General features: G+C 42.6%; 1 protein-coding gene across 3 annotated transcripts; it reads left to right on the top strand.

The window, feature by feature from the left end:
• Positions 1 to 226: 226 nt before the first annotated feature.
• Positions 227 to 19,429, top strand: mapk6 (mitogen-activated protein kinase 6). Of its 3 annotated transcripts, none has more exons than XM_030414036.1 (8): positions 227 to 440; positions 8,704 to 9,577; positions 9,666 to 9,983; positions 14,767 to 14,911; positions 15,316 to 15,480; positions 16,336 to 16,531; positions 16,727 to 16,844; positions 17,003 to 19,429. In XM_030414036.1, exons 2-8 carry the CDS (start codon positions 9,341 to 9,343, stop codon positions 18,098 to 18,100), a joined length of 2,277 nt encoding a protein of 758 aa, XP_030269896.1. In that variant the 5' UTR covers positions 227 to 440; positions 8,704 to 9,340; the 3' UTR covers positions 18,101 to 19,429. The 3 variants fall into 3 exon arrangements, with proteins under 3 accessions (XP_030269896.1, XP_030269897.1, XP_030269895.1); XM_030414037.1 differs by lacking the exon at positions 227 to 440 and adding an exon at positions 4,492 to 5,033; XM_030414035.1 differs by lacking the exon at positions 227 to 440 and adding an exon at positions 6,299 to 6,445.
• Positions 19,430 to 20,748: the final 1,319 nt, after the last annotated feature.

Raw genomic sequence — 20,748 nt, forward strand, 5'->3', positions numbered from 1 at the left:
TATTTCACTGCAGGCTGCACACGATTATAGTTCTGGAGCAAAACATGCAGAGAAAAAAAAAAAACAGAAGAAAAGAACGGAGAAGAAGAAAGTAGCAGTGAAAGAGCGAGACGGAGAGGAATGGTGGCAGTGGACTCTGCTGGTAGGGAGTCTGACACACTGACAGGGCCATGCCATGCACAGAGCAGACTCCTCCCCTCACCGGCCGGGCCTATATTAACTGTCCATGGAGCTCCACCTCACAAGCAGAGGCACATGGAGTAACACAACACACTGACAGATCTCTGAGAATACACTCACATACCCACATATATAGAGGGAGATACCGGACTGCGCTGAAACCTCTCCACCTGTCTGGATATACAGAATAAATTCTCCTGGTTGGATTATTAACTGCTGTTCCATGATGCTGCACTCGACTCGGGACAGTTTCAGCATCGGTGAGTGGGAAGAAGATTTCATTAGTGTCAGGGACGTTGAAGGTATTCCTGAGAACAGGTGATACTGAGACACAAAGGTGAAAGTGTGTGTCAGTGTGTGTGTGTGTGTCAGTAAGAGGCATACCACTATCAGCAGCAGATGAGCACAGCGTGTGTACAACTTGATTCGTCACACAACTCTGTGCTCAACAAACATGACACCTGGACTGAAACAGTGCGGTGTTTATTTTGGAGTGTAGATCATTGCAGCGAGACAGAACTGACTGTGATCTCGACTAATTTACACGGTGAAGATGTGTTGGGTTAAGATTCGGTGTCAACCTTTTGTCTCATGATGTAACAAAGGAAGCCCGGTTGAGACTGCAATACAAATAACAGAAAAAGAAGATGTTATTTTGATCCGTCTCCTGTCCAAAATAATATAAAATGAGAAGGGAATGAGAAGCAGTATGCAGCTTTTCCTTCTGACCTCCATTCATTCACTAAATGTGCAAGCAAGTGCCAATAACTTATCTACAAATATGATTTAATCATTAATGTTAGCTTTGATCCAAAGCAATCAGTGAGTCTTGTGAAAGAGCGTCAGAGGGCAGCGGGAGGGAATCATCGCAGCAACATTACTGGTAAAGAAAGGACATTTTAAAGGTGCACTCTGTAGTTTTGGTTTTTAAGATTTTTTTTTTTTTTTTTTATGCCTAAACAAACTAAATAAACAAACTCTCTTTGTTTTCATGACTGAATAAACAAACTAACCTAAAATGACAACACAATTTATACTGTTTATATGTGGCGGACCCTGCCACCTGTCTATCTTCATACAGTGTTCTGGGGACCTTATTTTCCTCAGAGAACAGCTTGTTAATCCAATCATGGAAACAAATAATTATTTCTGACTTTGTATTATTGCTATATGTTGTTAGAGCAACAAAATGTACAACCCAATTTTGCAGTATTTCTATGAAAACCCCACATGAGTTAAAACTTTATGCTTGTTTAGGCTGAACTTGATATTTCTCTCTTGTCACAATGCTGTGCTCATGCTCTGGTTAGGTTTATGCACATAAACTGGATGGAGATGGTCCAACTTCTGGTGAAAAATAGCTGGTTTTGGTCACCACAAAAAATGCTGGAAATATCTGCAGGTCTCCTTAAAAATGTCCAGTGGTGTGACTTAAACAGCGGTCAGCGCTTGGCAGCCTTGTTCAATGTAATAAAGCAACCACCATCTCCTCCACCTCCTGATGTGAAAGTCAGATAATAAGCATATAGTATGAACATGATTTGGTACAAATGCCAACCTTGGACGTATCTGTGTAGTGGTGCTAACATTATATCCTGGAGACTGAGCTTAAATGTGACTTCCTGGAGAAAGAAAGATGACCCCAGGTCGTCCAACGCTTTGGATTGGCATCTGACCGGTCTTCCAAGCCAAGGCGTCAGTATTCGTCAATCTGACGATGAGCCTCGGGAGTCAAAGATCTTTTTTCCAGGAAGTTACATTTTGTTGCTTTAAGGTGTCCGCAGAGGGTGTTTAGAGTAAGAAAGGAACCTGCTTAGAAAGTTCCTACAAACACAAACAAAGTAAAACAGTATGAAATTGCTGATGTTCTTTGAGGACAGTTCATCAGGAAAACCCAGCCATGTAGATTTTTTCTTCTGATTAAAAAACTACAAGGTGCACCTTTAACTAAATCATGTGAGAATGTTACTAGATGTGTTCAAGTTTTGATTCTCCTCCTCCAATCTGTCTTTGGTGCCAGACTGTGGAGTCAGTTGTATTGAAGTCTATGGGAGATGCATGAAGTATGGAGTCGTATGACTTCTGATGAAGTAATGCCTCCAGAAAAAGAAATAACACACTTCAGCGGGCAGGTGAACAACTGACTTTTTTTTATCAACACATTGCTTGTCCCTTGAATCCTGTTCTCATCAGTGATATTGGTCAGACCTGCCCTGTTATCAGCCCTGTCAATCATTTAGAAGTAATCAGTGGTTAACCTATGCTCTGAAGTCGTTCATTTTCTGGAGGCATTGCTTCTTTACGTCATACAACATAGATATGTTTGGATTGGTTTTAGCGTGTTTCTCCATACGTCTCCCGAAGACTTCAAGACAGCCGTCACCACAGTCTGGCACCAAGGCAAGATTCAGTGACGTAATGACTCCTCCTCCTTTCTTTGGGTTTCTTGGAGAAAGGTAGATGATTCTTGAGTCTCATCGACAGATTAACAAATACTGACATGTTGGGTTGGCAGCTCGGGTTGGACACCAACCCAGAGCTTGACTGAATCATTAAATTATTATTTTGATTTACTTAAAGGTGCACCATGAAGTATTCTGGACACATTTTTAATTTAATACTGTTTCACTTTGGACCCTGCCACCTTTCCAGTTTCAAATCGTGTTCTGGGACCTTACTTTCCTCTGAGAACAGTTTGTTTATCCATTATGGATGTACAGTAAGATAAATAAGCTTGTTCTACTATCTTATTAATATTTTAAATAGTGCATTTCTGTGTTTAAATGTCTTTTCAAAAACTACACAGTGCGCCATAAACATCCATTGTCAATAAACAATAGATAATACTAATTCAAATTCTCTTAAAGTTGTTTCCTTCATGTGTTTCCTTTATTTTGAAAGGATCAGAGCACCTTAAAGGGGCACTATGAAGTTTTGGAGATGACATTCAAAACTTCTTAAAATCATTATTCTTCATTATTCATTATCATTTCAATATTAATGAGGAAGTAATTAAAACTCAGAAATATTTATCTTTCCATAACTGAATAAACAAGCTTTTCTCAGAGGACAATAAGGTCCCAGAACACTGAAGCTAGAAAGGTGGCAGAAAGAAAGTTTTTCTAACAACTCACGTTAGCAGTAGCTTGTTCCGCTCGCCGCCGTCCTGCCAGTCGAGAAGTATCGATCTCCGAATGCCACGTAGCATGGAGGACAGTTAAGGTGGAACTACTGTCTTCTGGCAACAACTATCCACGCGAGATCTCATGTGACTTTTCCGGCTTTTGATTTTTAGCATTTTTTCTTACATTTTTTCCTTTTACAACTTCAACGTCAAATTATGTGAATTATCCGTGCATTTATATGGAACTAAGCTTTAGAAGCGTTCCACCTTAACTGACCTCCAGGTTACGTCACATTCTGAGATCGACACTTCTCGGCTGGCAGGACGGCGGCGAGCGGAGCAAGCTACTGCTAACGTGAGTTGTTCAAAAACATTCTTTTTAGTAAACTCTGTGTACACAAACAATGTTCTCAATGCTCGTGTTCATGTGTAGAGACCCTGGTGATACTACCAGCAAATTTTCATGTTGTGTTGGTCATGTTAGTGTTTTAAAAATAGCGTAGTAATAACATAGTATTTGCCCCTAGCACTCCATTGAAAATGATTTTGACCCGAAAACAAAATTACGGTCAATCTAAAAAGTGGCGCTTTCGTCGTAATTATGCTTTTAAATGAACGTTTGACTCGGGTACATTCACAAAAAGACCCTAGGTTGCATTTTGGCGCGAGTTTCACTTTAAGCTTAACAAAAAAATCAGTCTATAACGACCTACCTCTTCCTCCCTAAAACTACATAGTGCATCTTAATATACAGTTCACTATATCTCATCTCAAGGAAATACACGTTTTAATGCTGCTCTATTACATCTTTCTTTCCTCTATCTTTCTTTTAAATAAGCTGATCACATGAGGTGTTATGATTGTATCTATTATTACATAACCTGCTGTCTATGGACTTGCTGCAGGAGACAAAATAACAAACTCCTACGTCACTATCACCCGAGGATAAGAAGACGGTGTCATTCTCTCGTCTCAGCGTGTTTCTCTGTACTTGTCCGACTATTAACCGGGACAATTAGTGCCTCTGAAGTCTGTCGCATCCCGCTCGGTCCGCATGCAGGTCCTGCTCTCCATCGCAGAGCCCATCCCGGCCCGTGAGGGGCATCTGCATTCTCGGGCACATGGGTCCTCACATGGTCTGCCTGCGGATGCTGATGTAGACTGCTGCGGCTGTGATGCTGCTGCCCGCCCGCCCCATCCACCCTGCGTCCATTCATCCAAACGCACGCACAGAGAAGGACAAACCAGGCGCTGACTGTGGGACACCAGAGGGGATCTAACCACAGTTAAATAGATGAATGGTGCCTTTCGTGATCTCTTCACTATGTGTTGTTCGGTTTGGGTAATTGTGTAAGCCTCGTGGAGATCAGCCGTGACAAACACCCTGCGCATCTCGGTGCCAGATGGACTTTCTATAAATCCGCAAACCGCAGTGAGTGATCTGTTGTCACTGACACGACTAATGCGACGCTGAGTGCCATAATCTGACACACTAGACAGAAAACAAATATGGAAAACAACTCGTGGACCAATCCGGAAAACATCACCTTATATGGAAAGACGACACAAACAACAACAAAAAGACGCATGGAGGGAGAATAAGAGAATATAGCCTGCAGGGAGACATCCGTTATTGACAGGCTTCATTCGGTGTTGACTCGACAAGAATGTGAATAAATAAACAGCAGATAGAAAAAGGAAAAAACAAACACTGAGATCTCTCTTTCAGGTAAGACAACAACCCGCTTATCACCTGGCCTGTCGCGTTTCTGAGCAGTCTGACCAACAGTTTTTGGATGTTTTTATCTTGCCATGTTTAAGAGGAAGATAACACAACAAAACAAACCTGCTGTCTTTGTCGCTACTAGAACTAGGCCTGTGTTGTAGGTCAGGTGAGCTATGATTTGTATTCTATCTGGATCTGAACTTTGCTTTAGAGCGCTATAACAACACATATTGCATGTTTATAGCGTCGTTGTTTACTGGAACCGTCTCTGGAATTTGAACAACGTTGTTATCATTGCATCCATTAACATGACCTGTACAAATCGAGCTGGATTTTGAATCTACCGCTGACACGTGACTTCCAAGTAACAACACATGTTTTGAATGACTCGTGCTGCTTTCAAATACATCTCGGAGCTCCAACCTTCGAAAACGACCCGATCCAGGGGGCGCTCTGTTAATGACATAGCCCACAATGTCTGATATATTTTAGTTTGCAAGACTCACCAGAAATCTGCATTGTTAAAAGTAGCTTATTTTCTGGCTTTTATTAATATAGGCCCATATTTCGCATGCATTTTACATAAAATATAAAAAACACCACTTCAACCATAACTTGTTGACAAATCACCAGGAACACATTGGATCATTGTCTATTGATTGATTAGATGTTCCTGTTTATTGTGTGTTATCTGTTGTTTTTGGCATTTATTGTATTTTTCCAAATTATTATTAATTAATTAGTTTTATAAATTTGTATAGTTTTTTATCTGTTTCCTTTTGTTTCTGTAATGGAGTATAATCCATGCAATCCATTTATCCAACTGTATATTTGTATGAAATGTAGTACATTAATGATGATATTTAAAAGACAAACAAAGGCATCTCAAGAAAAATGAGACAGAGAGATGGGATCTGGGATCATGACAATCCTGAGTACAAACAAACAATAAATACAATATAAATGAATGCAAATATGAGGGCTTACATTTTATTTGTGGCATCAATACTAATGAACACAAGTAAACACGAGAGCGGCTTCAAACTATTATTTATGGCTAACTGATAAATATACTCAATATAACAATAGGGTAATAATGAGTTAATGATACAACGTGCTAGTGATACTCAAATAAAATAAATAAATGAGCAACGTATTTTTAACAGGCCCCAAAAGCCTCTCACATCACCAGGAATCACTGCTTCATCATATGATCTTTGAGGGACTCTCACCGTAGTTGGAGTATTTCCGACAATCCATGAAGGCAGCCTGGTGACGTCACTCTAGCTTTCATAGAGCAGCCCAACCTAAATGGCGATTGCAACAGACCAGCAGGACTCGGTCGTGGAGCACAGTCAAACCTCTTCCAGGGTTTGATTAACGATATAACGAAACTAATGCGACGAATAAGGACTGTAAGTAATCAGCTATTGGCCTATTCTCGTCACTGTTGTGTTTTGTGCCGTCTCACGGTGGATTTGCGATCGTTTCTAGCGGTTTAACCGATGTCGGCTTTGTGTTGCTTAGCGCGAGGAGAGCGGCTGTACCACGTAACCAGAAGCCTCCGCCAACAACGACTCCTTTGTTCCCGCTATCGGCGGGTTTCCCCTGAACGCTGTGTTTAATATTTATAAAACAGGCACCGTTTCTGGCTCCTTTTTCCCACCTGTAATGTGATTTATGTGTATGTTACCGGGTGCTCATGTTAATGTGGTATATAAGGTCGACGGAGGTCTGTCAGTGCCGTGTCAGCCTGCCGTTATGCTTCCATTCGTGGCAGTTTTTTTCCTTCAGCCAGTCACAGACTCACGCAAGGCTAAAAATAGGTGGTATGAACGCGAAAATCTCACAATAAACACTGTCGTTTGTCTTTAATTTGTGTTATGTAAAGACACTCAAGGGCGATAAACAGATAATCTGAAGCACCTTCTGTTAACCCCGCTCACATTTTTATCGATACCCAGAAACCGGACTAGCTAGCAGGCGCTGAAACCGGGCGGGGGAGGGTTAGTTTCCATGAGACCACGTTTAAACTCGAAGCCGGTGATTGAGACCATTTGTGTTTTGTCTACTGTTTTAATGGAGCTATTGTTACGTGTTAACCGTAACAGATGAGGTATGATGTGTTATTTTTAGGTAAATGTCACATTGTTAAAGAGTTACTCCACCAATTTTACCCATTATAGTGTGGTTTCAGGTCCTGGGGAGTAGTGTTACTATAGTAAAAGTTTTGGGGGGAAAAAATAGTGTAATACCTTTAGTGATTCCAGAGAAGGCTGTGTGTGTGATTTGATAAATTGCCTCCAGTGATGTCACTCCGGTTAAGTTGCATTGTGGGTGATATAGAGTTGTGTAGTACCTGAAAACCTGGAAATCAGTTAGCACTTAAGCACTTCTGGTACCCTTGTCTCTAAATCAAAGGGGTTATTTCAGCAGGGTTTTTGGTGAAATGCTTGAAATAAGGTCTGCGCTTGTATTGTTCTAAGACTTAAAATACATCCCTAAACGCCCCACTGTTAAATCATAATACCCTTGCGTGTCTTATAAACAGTGGGTGCTAATGGAGACTCATCTACCCACTAGCCCAGCTTTAATTACAAACTATTCTAACTCTAACTTTTTGACTTGCACGAGGATCATTTTATGGAAAACGTGTATAGTAAGATACTTAGTGGTGGCGACGTTTGAGCCACGTGACCGAAATTAAGTCTATTTATTGGATATTCATTTACGCTTTGATAATCACGAAAGTAGTGTTCAACTGAGAAGATTGTGTTGCTGAACAAAACATGTCAATATCATAAACCTGTGTTTTGCCACATCATTTTTTCTGCAATAATCCAAAATCCCCTTTTTGTCAAGGGGACCAGGTGTTAACTCCTTGGTTAGCCTACAGATATGTAATCCCCACACCGCTCTATTACCTTCAGTGGCTATGGTCCATTGTGGGTATTGTAGGCACCAGGTTTTCATGGTTTGCAGGGAAGCTGGAAATCCTTAAAGGCTTGAATTTAACATGTTTTCAATGTCTGACACATGCTTGGATATCTTGAGAAGGTACCTAAAACTGCTTGAAATTGTAACAGCATTACTTTCATGAAAAGGTGTGACCTTGCTGAATAATTCAATTTTAGATAAAGAAATGAAGATTAAATAAAAACAGCCAACAGACTGCCCTCCATCACTGCAACAGCTAGTAGGCCTAATACGTTTTAGGGCCAGATATCTATAAATGATACAGGATATTTGATTGTATAATTAAAAATGCTGGTTTACATTACAAAATGCATTCAGTTACATCCTGTAGTGATGGAAAAGCTTGAAAATGATTTTGAAATGTTTTAATTTTATTATGGAAAAGCTGTAGGAACCTGGATTTTGGTCTTGTATTGCATTCCTAGGACAGTTTTGGTCTCTTTACGGGCCATTTAATAAACAAATTATCAAAATTGATACAGCAGAACCAGAGATATTGCTAGTTTTATTTCATACATTATTCTTCCATTAAAAAACACATTACCTACAATGCATTTCAGCCACAGAGTAACATCACTGGAGGCAATGAAACAGATAGCATGCAGCTTCCCCTGGAGCCACAAAAGAGCTATACTTCGATTGCCTTTCTTGCTTTATATCTTACCATTTTTTTCTCGTCTTTTTCCTTGTCTTTCAGGTTACACCCAAGTAAAATGGAGGATAGTTTTGATTGCGACTGTGGCGAGCTTGAGCCACCTGATCATTGAGGGTCAATAATTACTTTGAAGACTTAAAGGCCAGACTCATTTCAATTTTATAGATCAGGTGACTTGACAGGAAAATTACACATTTAAATATAAAAAAAAAAAAAAAAAAAAAAAAGATTTCAACAAAGTGCATTTAGGCACATTTCATATGAAGCTGCTCAGGACCAGTCGTACACTGAATGTATCTGCACTGTAAGGATGCAACTACATGCTTTTTATAGTTTAACATAGTGTCAGTGCTTTTTAATTGGGCCCCATTCCAGTCCATTCCATTGCAGACTATAAACACTACTAAGAACTGTTCAATTTAAAGATAAAGAATTGGCGGAGGATTTAAGTATTAACATTTCCTCTCCTTATTCAAAATGGAAAGAAAGTTTAACTACACATTAGTGCCCCGCATCTGACAGTGACAGCTAGACAGGGGGGACTGGGTAGTCGTCCGTATAGGGGTCAGTTAGCCTCAGCAGTAGTGGGGGAATTTCCAAATAAATTCCTTTGTTGGTGTTCCTTTGTTGGAGACCAAACATTAGAGATAACAGGTGTAGAAACCTCAAAACGGTCATCATGGCAGAGAAGTTTGAGTCCCTGATGAACATCCACGGCTTCGACCTGGGTTCTCGCTACATGGACTTAAAGCCTCTTGGCTACGGAGGGAACGGCCTAGTGTTCTCTGCGGTTGACACCGACTGTGACAAGCGAGTAGCTGTGAAGAAAATTATCTTGACCGACCCCCAGAGTGTGAAGCACGCCCTGCGGGAAATTAAGATTATCCGACGCCTTGATCACGACAACATTGTCAAGGTAGGTTGCAAGGAATTTGCTCAGAGTAACGAAGAGTATTTATCTTATGACTTTATATCTGATTTGACCCTTATTTCTGTGTCTCCAGGTGTTTGAGACATTGGGCCCTAATGGTCGCAGGCTCACAGAGGACGTGGTCTCCCTGACAGAGGTCAACTCGGTCTATATAGTGCAGGAGTACATGGAGACAGACCTGTGTCAGTTGCTGGAGAGGGGTCTTCTGTCTGAGGGCCATGCCAGGCTCTTCATGTACCAGCTCCTCAGGGGCCTTAAGTACATCCACTCCGCCAATGTGCTGCACCGTGACCTCAAACCTGCCAACCTGTTTGTCAACACAGAGGACCTGGTACTGAAGATCGGGGACTTTGGGCTCGCCCGCATCATGGACCCTCACTACTCTCACAAGGTAGGATCATTCTTTGAGTAGCTGTTTTGTTCTTTGGAATATGTTCTTGTTTTTTTTTAATACAGGTTTTGTGATGAATGGTTGCTGCATAGATTAGAGTCTTCCCCCCCCCCCCCCCCCCCCCCAAAAAAAATAAATAAATAAAAAAAGATGAGAGCTTTGTTGCTCTCTCATGTGATGTTTACAATATCGCCCAGTAATGCGGTGCTCCCCTGGGTGATGCAGTTTCACAGAAGGAAGTAAACAAGACAGGATGTGGTTCCTTGAGGTAACGCCTCTGTTTCCCTTCACAGGAGAAGTGAGGCTGTGGAAAACCCAACCCGGGGAAATATTCTCTTCCATTTATAGTGTATACAGTAAAGAGAAAACAGGCTCCACTCCAAGTCTAAATATACAAATGAGTGGGTTCATGACAATGTGGCCTAACAAAGATGAAAATAATCCTCATTCCCAGGTGGAGAAAAAAAGGATGTTTGAATGTAGCGTGCAGTGCAGGCGCTGTTCAGCCTTGAGCATTCGCCAGCTTCTAATGATGATGTTGAAGGCTCAAGGCTGCAGCATATCAGTTATGGATATGCAGCATTAAAACGTGAGGAATCATTTATATCTAAGAACACTTGTTTTCCCCCTGTGTTTCCCTTTGCAGCAGGGCTGCAACTAACATGTTTTATAGCGATTACTCTGCTGAATATTTTCATGAAATGTCTAAATTGTGAAAAATGCACAAAATCCTAAAGTGATACATTCGGATTGCTGCTTTCGTTCAACCAACAGACCAAAGCCAAGGAGGACATTTCTCCATTTTCATACCTGTATGTTGTAGAATCAAGAGCATTGTTTGTCAGAAGGCAGTTTTTCTCCATGTTTCTCATCAGATGCCAGCATAATGTAAACCTGGGCATTAAAAGCCAGACCCCAAATGTTGAACGTAAACATTTAATGTTCTCTATAAACCTGTATTTTGTTTTGCAAAGCAGTGTAATGGTAGCAATAAAGTCAGTCTCTTTTATCTTTTAGTATGAGGAGTGTATAGATCACCCTGTTTAATTGAAACCAGGTGGAAGGCCTGTATTGCCCTTTTGTGCTTCTGTCACCTTTATAATGGGACGGGGAAATTCCATTTGAAAGGCCATATGGTGGTGTGATGTGAGGGAAATCTAGGTTGGGAGGTGGTCTCTCCCTCCCTGTCACTGGAGTTGCTGGATCTCCTTAAAGCTCAGAGGCAGTCAGATGCTTACACGTGTCTCAGATTAGTCATCAGAGGGTCTGAAGTGGGCTCACGTGATGCAATCCCTCCGGCTGGCAGTCTCATTCATATCCCTCTCAGTCGGGATCTTGCCACATCATACGCTGCTGTAGAAAGTCATACACGCGCTTGTTTACTCGAACTGCTCATTTTCAGCTCACTGCCACTATGTTTCCTATATTCTACTGTGAGTCATTTCTTTGGTGAAAACAATAGGTATTTTTGCTGTAGAAAGAAGGCAAGCTAAGGCTCAAATTTGCCAGGAAGAAGTGAGTTTCTCACAGAGTTCAGTCACTGCAGCCACCCACCCGATGTTACTGCGCTCCACCCTTACAGCAGGGTTTGCTATGTGGGCTTTTTTCCCCTCTACATAAGCAGTTTTTCCTGATGGGAAACATGCAGGCAAGAGGGTATTGAAAAGCTGCTTGACTGGGGTCAGCTCTCTTGTGTTTGACTATTGTCTGCTGTGGTACTGCAGCAGACTACTGCTGCAGAGTTTTTGTCAAGGATACAAACGCTTTAGTCGTGTTGTCAGACTGACTTTAATAGGCTTTGCTGCTGCTCTCTTTTCCAAAGCATTTCGTCTGTCTCTACTATGATAACAACAGCCGTATGTTGGGGGGAGGGAGGACACTGATAACGAGACACTTTTTCATCTGATGTGTGTGCGTCTGGAGTCTCAGACCAAATGAGGCTTGTTTGAAAATGAACCCGTCACCCTTGCATGACACTGTGTTGCCCAGTGGAGTGTGGAGGTGTTGTAAAAACAGTCTGTCGCAGTGTTGGTCAGACATGAGGGGCCACGTTTCTCTAACAGTCACCCTCTACTTGTAGTAGGATGTGTGAGCCGGGGCAGCTGGGTAGCTGAGTGCATGTTATTTGACTAACGTTGGATCTAAATAAAGAAGCGCTCTTTGACAGTGAACCTCAGTTTCTGGCAGAGTTTCAGTAAAGAAGCATCATACATGGTATATAAGCAGAAGGCATTTCCTCATGTTTTCTGCTTTGCTTGGGTTAATAAAAACAAAACTCCTCCTCCTCCTCCTTCTTCAGGCTTTTATTAATCCTACATGGCTTTCTTTTAAGTATGCTTTATGACGCTTGCCAAGACTACCTGAATTTCTGTGTTATCTTTCTATTGTCCTGAGAAATCGAGTTGTTTCTGCCTGTGTGAACCTTTAGGCCGGCCCTCGTGGTGGCTCAGGATCAAGAATGACAAGAATTCACGTGCACTCATCCAACTAGTCCAGCCCAGATCCAGCTCTTTGTCTCGTTGGGGGAGCCTTGCTCAGGGCCTTATTTGAAGCAGATCTAAGCTTGTGTTAATTTCCAGTTGCACCACAAGTCAAAGTCGCTGCACTAATGAAAACTTTGGAATGTATGATCTTGCCTGTGGCACAGCATAAAATTCAGTAATTTGTAATGTTGTGGAGATAATAGCGGGGAACTTTTCAAGGAATGTATTAAGTGGGGGGATGCGGGTTCAAAGAGGTCCTCTCTGCCCACACAAGCGACATACAACTCGCCAAACCACAACTGCAAGAGCACACACACATTTGACCCAATTACTCAGCCAGCAACAGGCCTGTCTGGCACCAGAGTTCATAAGATGTAACGAGAAAAAGGCTCAGTTGACGTCTTGAGATTTAATGAATTTCAGGGAGGTTGTTCTACTTTTTCCAAGCCTAAAAACATTCTAACAAATAGTTTTACCATTGATCAAACCATAAATAAACTGCTTATTCATTAATGAGGTCGACATGTCCAGTGTGTTTTGGGACGGCAGTGTTACTCTGCTTGACCTACTATATGCAGTGAGTCCCAGTGAATTGATTTGTATGTGTGGGATACTAAAGATTGAACACTTTCATTGCCAGCAAGGAAATCTTGTTTTAGTCTTCAGTCCCTACCATTCACCTTCACTGACATCTGTCCTGACCTGCTAAAGGTTGCTATGACTAACAGAAGTCAGAGACACTGAGGGAGCCTGCTATGAGTCATTAAATGTCAGCCTGGTCAGATCTAGATCAGGTGGTTAAGTTATTTACCAACTGTTGCCGGAGGTATGGTGCTGGCTGATGCTTTCATGCCTGTGTGTGTGTGTGTGTCTGCCTTTTGTGGCGGATGGCTCCCTCAGAGATCAGTTAAAGCAAATAGGGGAGTTGGAATGGTAACAGAATCCACCTTATGTCCTCTGCTGGAAGGCAAACTCTAATCTGCTCATTTTAGTTCAGAGTCCATCGTATATCGAGTTGTCCTTACGCAATGACCCGACACTCTTTCAAGCTAACGTTATCTACGTCTCTGTCGCAATGCTCTGCTGAGCAGGATGCATTTGTTTCTCCACTGACTGTAACCCCATTTGCATAGGTTTGTTTCTCAGAATGAGAGCTGGATGTTTCTCTCCGTAGGTGTGACCTGCCCAAGTGTGTTACTTACTTGTAATTCCCCCTCAAGCTCTTTATAAGCTCCCTGGTGAAAGCCGTTGCCAGACTGGTTTACCTGATGGAAGTAGTTCTATCTGTTCTACAGTCTACATGGCGTGTCATTTATAGGCTCATTAAAACAAGGGCGTGCAGGGTGCAGTGATACACTCCAGGATGGCGTGACATCAAGTATATGTGACTAACTTAGGGCAGAAACAGGAGCCTGGCTCAGTGGTGAGGCAACCATTTTGGCCCTGCCACAAACTTCCACTGCATGTGGGGGGAGTGAGAGAGGGCCGCGAGGGTGTTGTTTTACCGTCTTCCCTCCCCCAATGGCCCAGTATGTACACACAGGTCAGTTGCCTTTGTCCCTGTCCCTGTTGGTTTGTAGGGCTGCAACTTGCACATCTTTTCTTTGATTCGTCTGTTCATTATTTTCATGTGTCATGTGACAAAAATTGTGAAAAATGTTGATCAGATGACCCAAGGTGGTGTCCTCAAGTCACTTGTTTTGTCCAACACCCAAAGATATTCAGTTTATTGTGACTGAGGAGTTAAGAAACCAGAAAGTATTCAGCTGGAATCAGAACTTTGGCTTTTTTCTTTCTTGAAAAGTCGCTCAAACCAATTAACTGAAGGTTGACAACAGCCATAGCCTTGGTTAAGAGCAGATTGGTGTCACCAGTGTGTCATTGGTGAGTGGAGTGTGTGGCAGTGGGGGATTATCCTGTTCTCTCGGACTGCTGACAGTGCCCGCACGTGTCTGATCTCCCCCCTTTCATCTTTCCTTTCTCTCTGGGTTCTTTGTCTCCGTGCTGTGTTGCGTACGTGACCAGCACAGAGTCAAGGAGATGACCCAGGGTTACCGGGTTTAGCACGGACCAGCAGGCATGGTTTGCTCTGGGCCTCATGTTAACAGCAGTATTGTTGGATAGCAATCATGGAGGCACATGAAGTAAAGTTGGTCTCATTTATCTGTAACTGAGGGGAAACGGCAGGTTTTAAAGCCTCGAAACTGTGAATGAACCAAACATGATGAACCGTTCATACTCTTTGGAAAAATGTGGTGGTGAGTATCTCCAACTCAATGTCTTGTCTCCCTCTCAAACAGGGCCATCTCTCTGAAGGTCTGGTCACAAAGTGGTACAGATCTCCTCGCCTGCTGCTCTCTCCAAACAACTACACCAAAGCCATCGACATGTGGGCCGCCGGCTGCATCTTTGCTGAGATGCTCACAGGGAAAACCCTCTTTGCTGGTAAGTGTTGACTCACATTTTTAACTGACTCACTCTAATCATTCATATGCAAATACACCAGCAGGTAGTCTTTGAAACAGGTCAGGGGACTCGGTAAGGTAAAGATGGGGCCCAGGTCTGATATGTTCATCCTGTTAGTCAACATGTTTGTGTACAGAATAGACAGAAACAGTCTGCTCTTACTGTCCTCATTGCCCTCCTTTTTAAAAACCAGCTGGAGCTGGGAGAGACTCACTGTTCTTATTTGTTGAAACTGCCCTGAGCTGAGCACTAGGCAAATATAATTTCTGTTCTCATGATCTCCTGCGCTCAGCCCTACTAAATAAAAACTCAGCCAAGCAGACGTCGAATGTTTTATAACCCGCCCAGGAAAGCACCTAACGTTTCTCTGCCCGGTGTTTCAGGAGCCCACGAGCTGGAGCAGATGCAGCTGATCCTGGAGTCCATCCCTGTGCTGCGAGAGGAAGACCGACAGGAGCTCCACAGCGTCATTCCCGTCTTCATCCGCAACGACATGTCCAAGCCTCACACACCGCTGGCCAAGCTGCTGCCTGACGTCAGTCCCCAGGGTGAGCACCACTTATTTATACATTCAAGTTCTCATATGAGCACAGACCAAAGATGGAGGGTCCAGGGCCTCTCAACACAGTTTGTGATAAAAATGTAGGATTTTTAGTATTACAGAACAACTGCATTTAGGAAAAATCCTTGAAGAGAGAAAAGTTAGGATCCTGTCTAAAACTCAAAATAACTGTCAAAAATGGCTGCACCACTTTTGTCAGCTCTGTATTGCAATGACAGAGAAGGTAGGGAACAACATGAACACTGGATTATTATGATTGAGATTGTACTCAAACATAACTGGAGAAGCCGACCCTGATGGAGAAGCTAATGCTTGCGCCAACTGGATTTCAAGAGCAATTCAGCCACATCAGTAGATGAGAAAGGAAATACTAAAAAGCTTTTATTGCTGTGACTAAATCAGTAAAAGGGCATTAATTTACCAACATGTCTTTATCAGGCCTTCAAATGAAGCCCATTAGAGAAGCTAACACTGATGTTAGCCTCTTAGAGAAGGAAGCATTGACATTCGCCTCTTTGCTTTAAAATTTCCAGACCTACGTATTAACAGGGATACAGTATGTCCACTCCTCCACAGACACAAAACAGCTGTTGTCATGAATACAGGCAGTCTTGTGTATGTTGTAAACACAGATTCAGGCCTGACAGGATGAGTTCAGATTGAGTTAAAGCTTGTAGTTGGGATAAGACTCACACATGAGTAGGAATGGCCTCTGTAATGGGAAGATTGTTTTCTCTTAAGTTAGGATGGGACAAGTGGTGAGGACATTTCTCTGTTATGAGGCCCCCAGGGTCATATCATGTTTCCTACTTGATAATCTCATTCTCCTCCCTCTCTGCAGCCCTGGATTTCCTGGAGAAGATCCTGACCTTTAACCCCATGGATCGTCTCACTGCAGAGGAGGCTCTGGCCCACCCCTATATGGCTGACTACTCCTTCCCCCTAGACGAGCCTATCTCTCTGCACCCCTTCCACATAGAGGATGAAGTAGATGATATCCTGCTCATGGACCAGAGCCACAGCCACACCTGGGACAGGTATGATTTCTCATTGATTCCCCTCAAATACCTGCGCTCTGAGACTTTCACTTCTTTAGACATTTTGGTGTTTACTTTGCTCTGGAGTTTTTCTGAATCGGTTTAATGGTGTGTTTTGAAAACTCAAGCTTTTTAAAAAGTTTTTTGGGCTTCATTGTTGCTATTCTAACGCCTCTTACCTCTGTACTCCACCAGGTATCATGAGAGCCAACTGTCAGAGGCTGATTGGCACTTGCACAGCACCCACGACCCGGACGAAGTTCAGGTTGACCCAAGGGCTCTCTCTGATGTGACAGACGAGGAGGAGGTCCAGGTGTGTGTGAATTTTAAGGATCTTCAACAATAAGTTTCTTCTCTTTTTTGGTTTCACCTATGTAAAATATTTTGAATGCTTTTAGTGTTGTGAGAGTTCATCAAAAGTTTACTTTTTGGATGAGATGAAGTCTAATCGGAGCCGCTGTCTGTTCCCAGGTGGATCCTCGTAAATACGCTGATGGAGATCGGGAGAAGTTCCTGGATGAGCCGTCCTTCGACTACTCCACTCTGTTCCTTCCGGAGCGATCCTGGCAGGACGACGACCACCACGAGAACAAATACTGTGACTTACAGTGTAGCCACACCTGTAACTACAAGGCTGTGTCGCCCTCCTACCTGGACAACCTCATCTGGAGGGACAGTGAAGTCAACCACTACTACGAACCCAAGCTCATCATCGACCTCTCCAACTGGAAGGAGCAGCAGAGCAAGGAGAAGGCTGACCGCAAGGCCAAGAGCAAGTGCGAGAAGAATGGGCTGGTGAAGGCACAGATCGCACTAAAGGAGGCTGAGAAGACCCAGAGTCCGGTGGAGAAGGACAGAGAGCAGGAGAAACACCAGACAGAGAAGCCTCAGAGCCAGCAGAACCCAGGCTTTGACTTCGATTCCTTCATCGCCAGCACCATCAAACTGAGCCTGCAGCCGGAGCCCTGTCAGGAGGTGGCCCTGCTCAACGAGGTGGGCCTCCTGAACGAGCTCAACTCCTCCGTCTCCCAGCTGGAGGCTCCCCGCTCAGGCTCCATGTCCAAGTCCATAAGTCAGGAGAAGGAGGAGAAGTGCCTGGTAAACCTCGCCCAGTTAGGCGGAGGAGGGCTGGGGGTCGTCGGCGGGGACGGCGCCTGGCCCGCTCAGCCCTGGGAGAGCTTCGGCTCTGGGGAGAGAGTTGAGGAGAGCGGCTGTTTGATAGATGAAGCGTGCTGGGACATTCGCAAAGAGGACCACCTCCAGAAGGAGAGCACTTACACCAGCTATCTGGACCGCCTGTTCAGCCGGAAGGAAGAGGTGGTCGGAGAGACTGTGGCCAGCTCGGAGACGGAGCCCTTGGAGGCGAGAGAGTTGGACGAGGGCTTCCTCAGCAGGAGCACTGAGATCGTGCTCAACGTGCAGCTGGACTCTCTGGCCCTGCCCGGCTTTGACGGCCCCGATGACTTGCCTCTTAAATCCATCCAGGCGTCCCTCACCCCCTGCGCTGTCAAATGCTCCCCACAAATAGCCCACAAAACATACAGCAGCATCTTTAAGCATCTTAATTAAAGAAATCTATATCCTCCCTCACAGTGCAGAATCTAGACCGTTTTGTTTTTATGTTGTTTTTTTAAAAAAATAATATCGTATATTATTGTACTTGAATCATTTCATACCTTTTTTTTATTACTTTGAATTTTTATCATTTTTTTAAGAGTTGAGAGGGGTGATTTATTATATTTAAAGAGTTTTGGTCATCACTCTGAGCCTTGATCACCAGGCCTTCATGGGTTAATGTCTGCGCCCTCATTGCTAAACTGGCATGTCACTCGCACACTTAAGTACTGTAGATGGACAGAAGGTAAAGAGAATTAGATAAAGATGGATGTTGGGAGAGGAGGTTTGGCTGTGACATAAAGAAGGATGGTAGACGCTAACATTGCTGTAGGCATTTTAAAGTGCTTTCAAACACCCTTTCCTGGGATGGGATACAGAAAAAAGAACGGGATGGGACGTCCTCCTTTTTTTTTCTTTTTTTTTTTTTTTTTCCCCTTCATTTGACTTCATGACTTTTCCCCCTGAAGAAAGCTTCCTTAATAACCCTTTCATACTGTAAATCTGACACATGATGCCAGCAGCAACCATTATCGTAGGCGTTAATGTAAATGTGTTATCTACCTCAAGGTAACAGCCGCGAGAGACACTCGAAGCCGCACTAGTGCTTTACACACATGACCATCCTCATGCCATGAAATGAAGTGGTCGCGTAGATGAAATCTGTCTCACTTTAGCATTTAACATAGTGAGGTGTTTCAGTAATCATTATTTATTTCTAGCAGATGTGCGATATTTATTTTATCAAAAATGTGTTATTTCAATGTGATTATTGAAGATTGAGGAGTTGGACTGACTTCCATTTTCATTTCGGCACTATATGGGCGTGTAAGTGTTCCTTTTGTTTTACGGTAGGATGCAAATTCATCTGTTGTGTTCTAAAAGAAGTCGAGGCTTTCCATTTTCCACCAATACTGTCCATACGGATATCATTCTTTTTGTTTTTGTTTTTTTATTTATAGGTGCATTCTGTCTTTAGTGGAAAAAAAAAACTGCTCTATGGTTTAAAGAAGCGCCTACAAGTCTTAATTTTTTATCTAAATGTAATGTAAAAAAAATGTGTGCATGGAGGCAAGAGAAAGGTACATCAAAGTAAAGTTAATGGTGAGTATAATGTACGTCAGTTTTAATTGTACGTTTTTTGTTAAATTTCTATGTACTTTTTCCAGGCAAGCATGATGAATTAGGTTAAGGTGTAGCATGTAGAACACTTATGGACTTTTTTTGTAATCATTGGTTCCCCTGTTCTACAAAATATCTCAAAATAAATTTACTGGCAAAGAGTTTGTCTCGTCCGTCCTTTTTCTTTCTGACCTCATACACTCAGTTAAGTGGTGGTTTTCTTGTTGTTGTTCGAGTTCACGTCCACAAGGTTGTTGTTGGTGGAGAAGAAGTGCTGACTACAGTGCTGCCACCTCTAGACTCTACTTCTGATGTTTTAAGTAGGCAGACTAAATTACACTGAGTGCTGGAGACACAAGCCCTGAATCATCAGCTAAATGTAGCTCTGACTCAGAACACCATATATCAGAGCTTGCCACTTGGGACACAGACTCCCACCTGCCTTTTGGTATAACTGAACAACAAATTGCATAACAAATGTGTACATTTTCATTTTGTGGCCGCAGCACTTTGTTGGTTGCAACATTTTGCCTGTTCTGCAATCGTGACGCATAAACCCTTCAAAGAAACACTGTGACGCAATTTCACATCCCATCACAGGCATCACAACCTCACTGTATTTCTTACAACTTCTCTAAAACTCTGCATCATGCAATTTCGACAAGGTGGCCACATCAGATTGTGTAGAAACAGTGGTGGAGGAAGTTTCCGAGTCTTACTGAATTAAATGTACAAATACCACACAGTGAAAATTGTCCTCCATTCAAAATATTAAGTCAAAGAATTTAAGTGCGAGCTGCAACATGTTCTTCATGTTTGTGTCTCTTACAGTGAAGTCAAAAAACAAACACACTTGGGTTTCATTTTACATATTCCAACAGTTTGTATGTCAGTAAATATGTCAAACCCAGAACCTTTCAATAAGTAGCAGAGGTGTTCAGTACACAGTCTTTAGTCAAGTGGAGGTTCAGATACTTGTGTAACAAAGACTTGAAGTACTGATTCAACTTCTGTTCTCAAGTAAAAGTAACAGCAAAGGCTTTGAAATGTATCAAAGTGAAAGGTTCCCTCTGAAGGACATTTCTACCGAACAAATTGTTAAAGCATCCTGAGCACAGAAACAAAGTGACAAGCCTGCTTTGAAAATGTAAGGAGTAGAAAGAACAGATATTTGGGATCAATTGTAGAGAGGAAAAATCCAGATTTGTCAATTTACTGTGTACTTATGGTTAGCTGGTTATTGGCCTGACCGATCATCAGATCTGATATACAGCATATTCCCTGAATTTCTTATTTAGTGTTTCTTTTTTATCCAGGTACCAATAAAATTAACTAATTTATAAAAGGTGCTTCTTTCACTGGGATGCAGTGTATAATCTGGAATGTAATGAACAACTAAAGTTATCAAATAAATGTTGTGAAAAGTACAATATCTGCCTTCAAAAAGTAGTACAGTGGACGTGTAAATAGCAGAAAATGGA

Source organism: Sparus aurata, chromosome 4 (assembly GCF_900880675.1).
Source record: "Sparus aurata chromosome 4, fSpaAur1.1, whole genome shotgun sequence".
In the NCBI taxonomy this organism is placed as follows: Eukaryota; Metazoa; Chordata; class Actinopteri; order Spariformes; family Sparidae; genus Sparus; species Sparus aurata.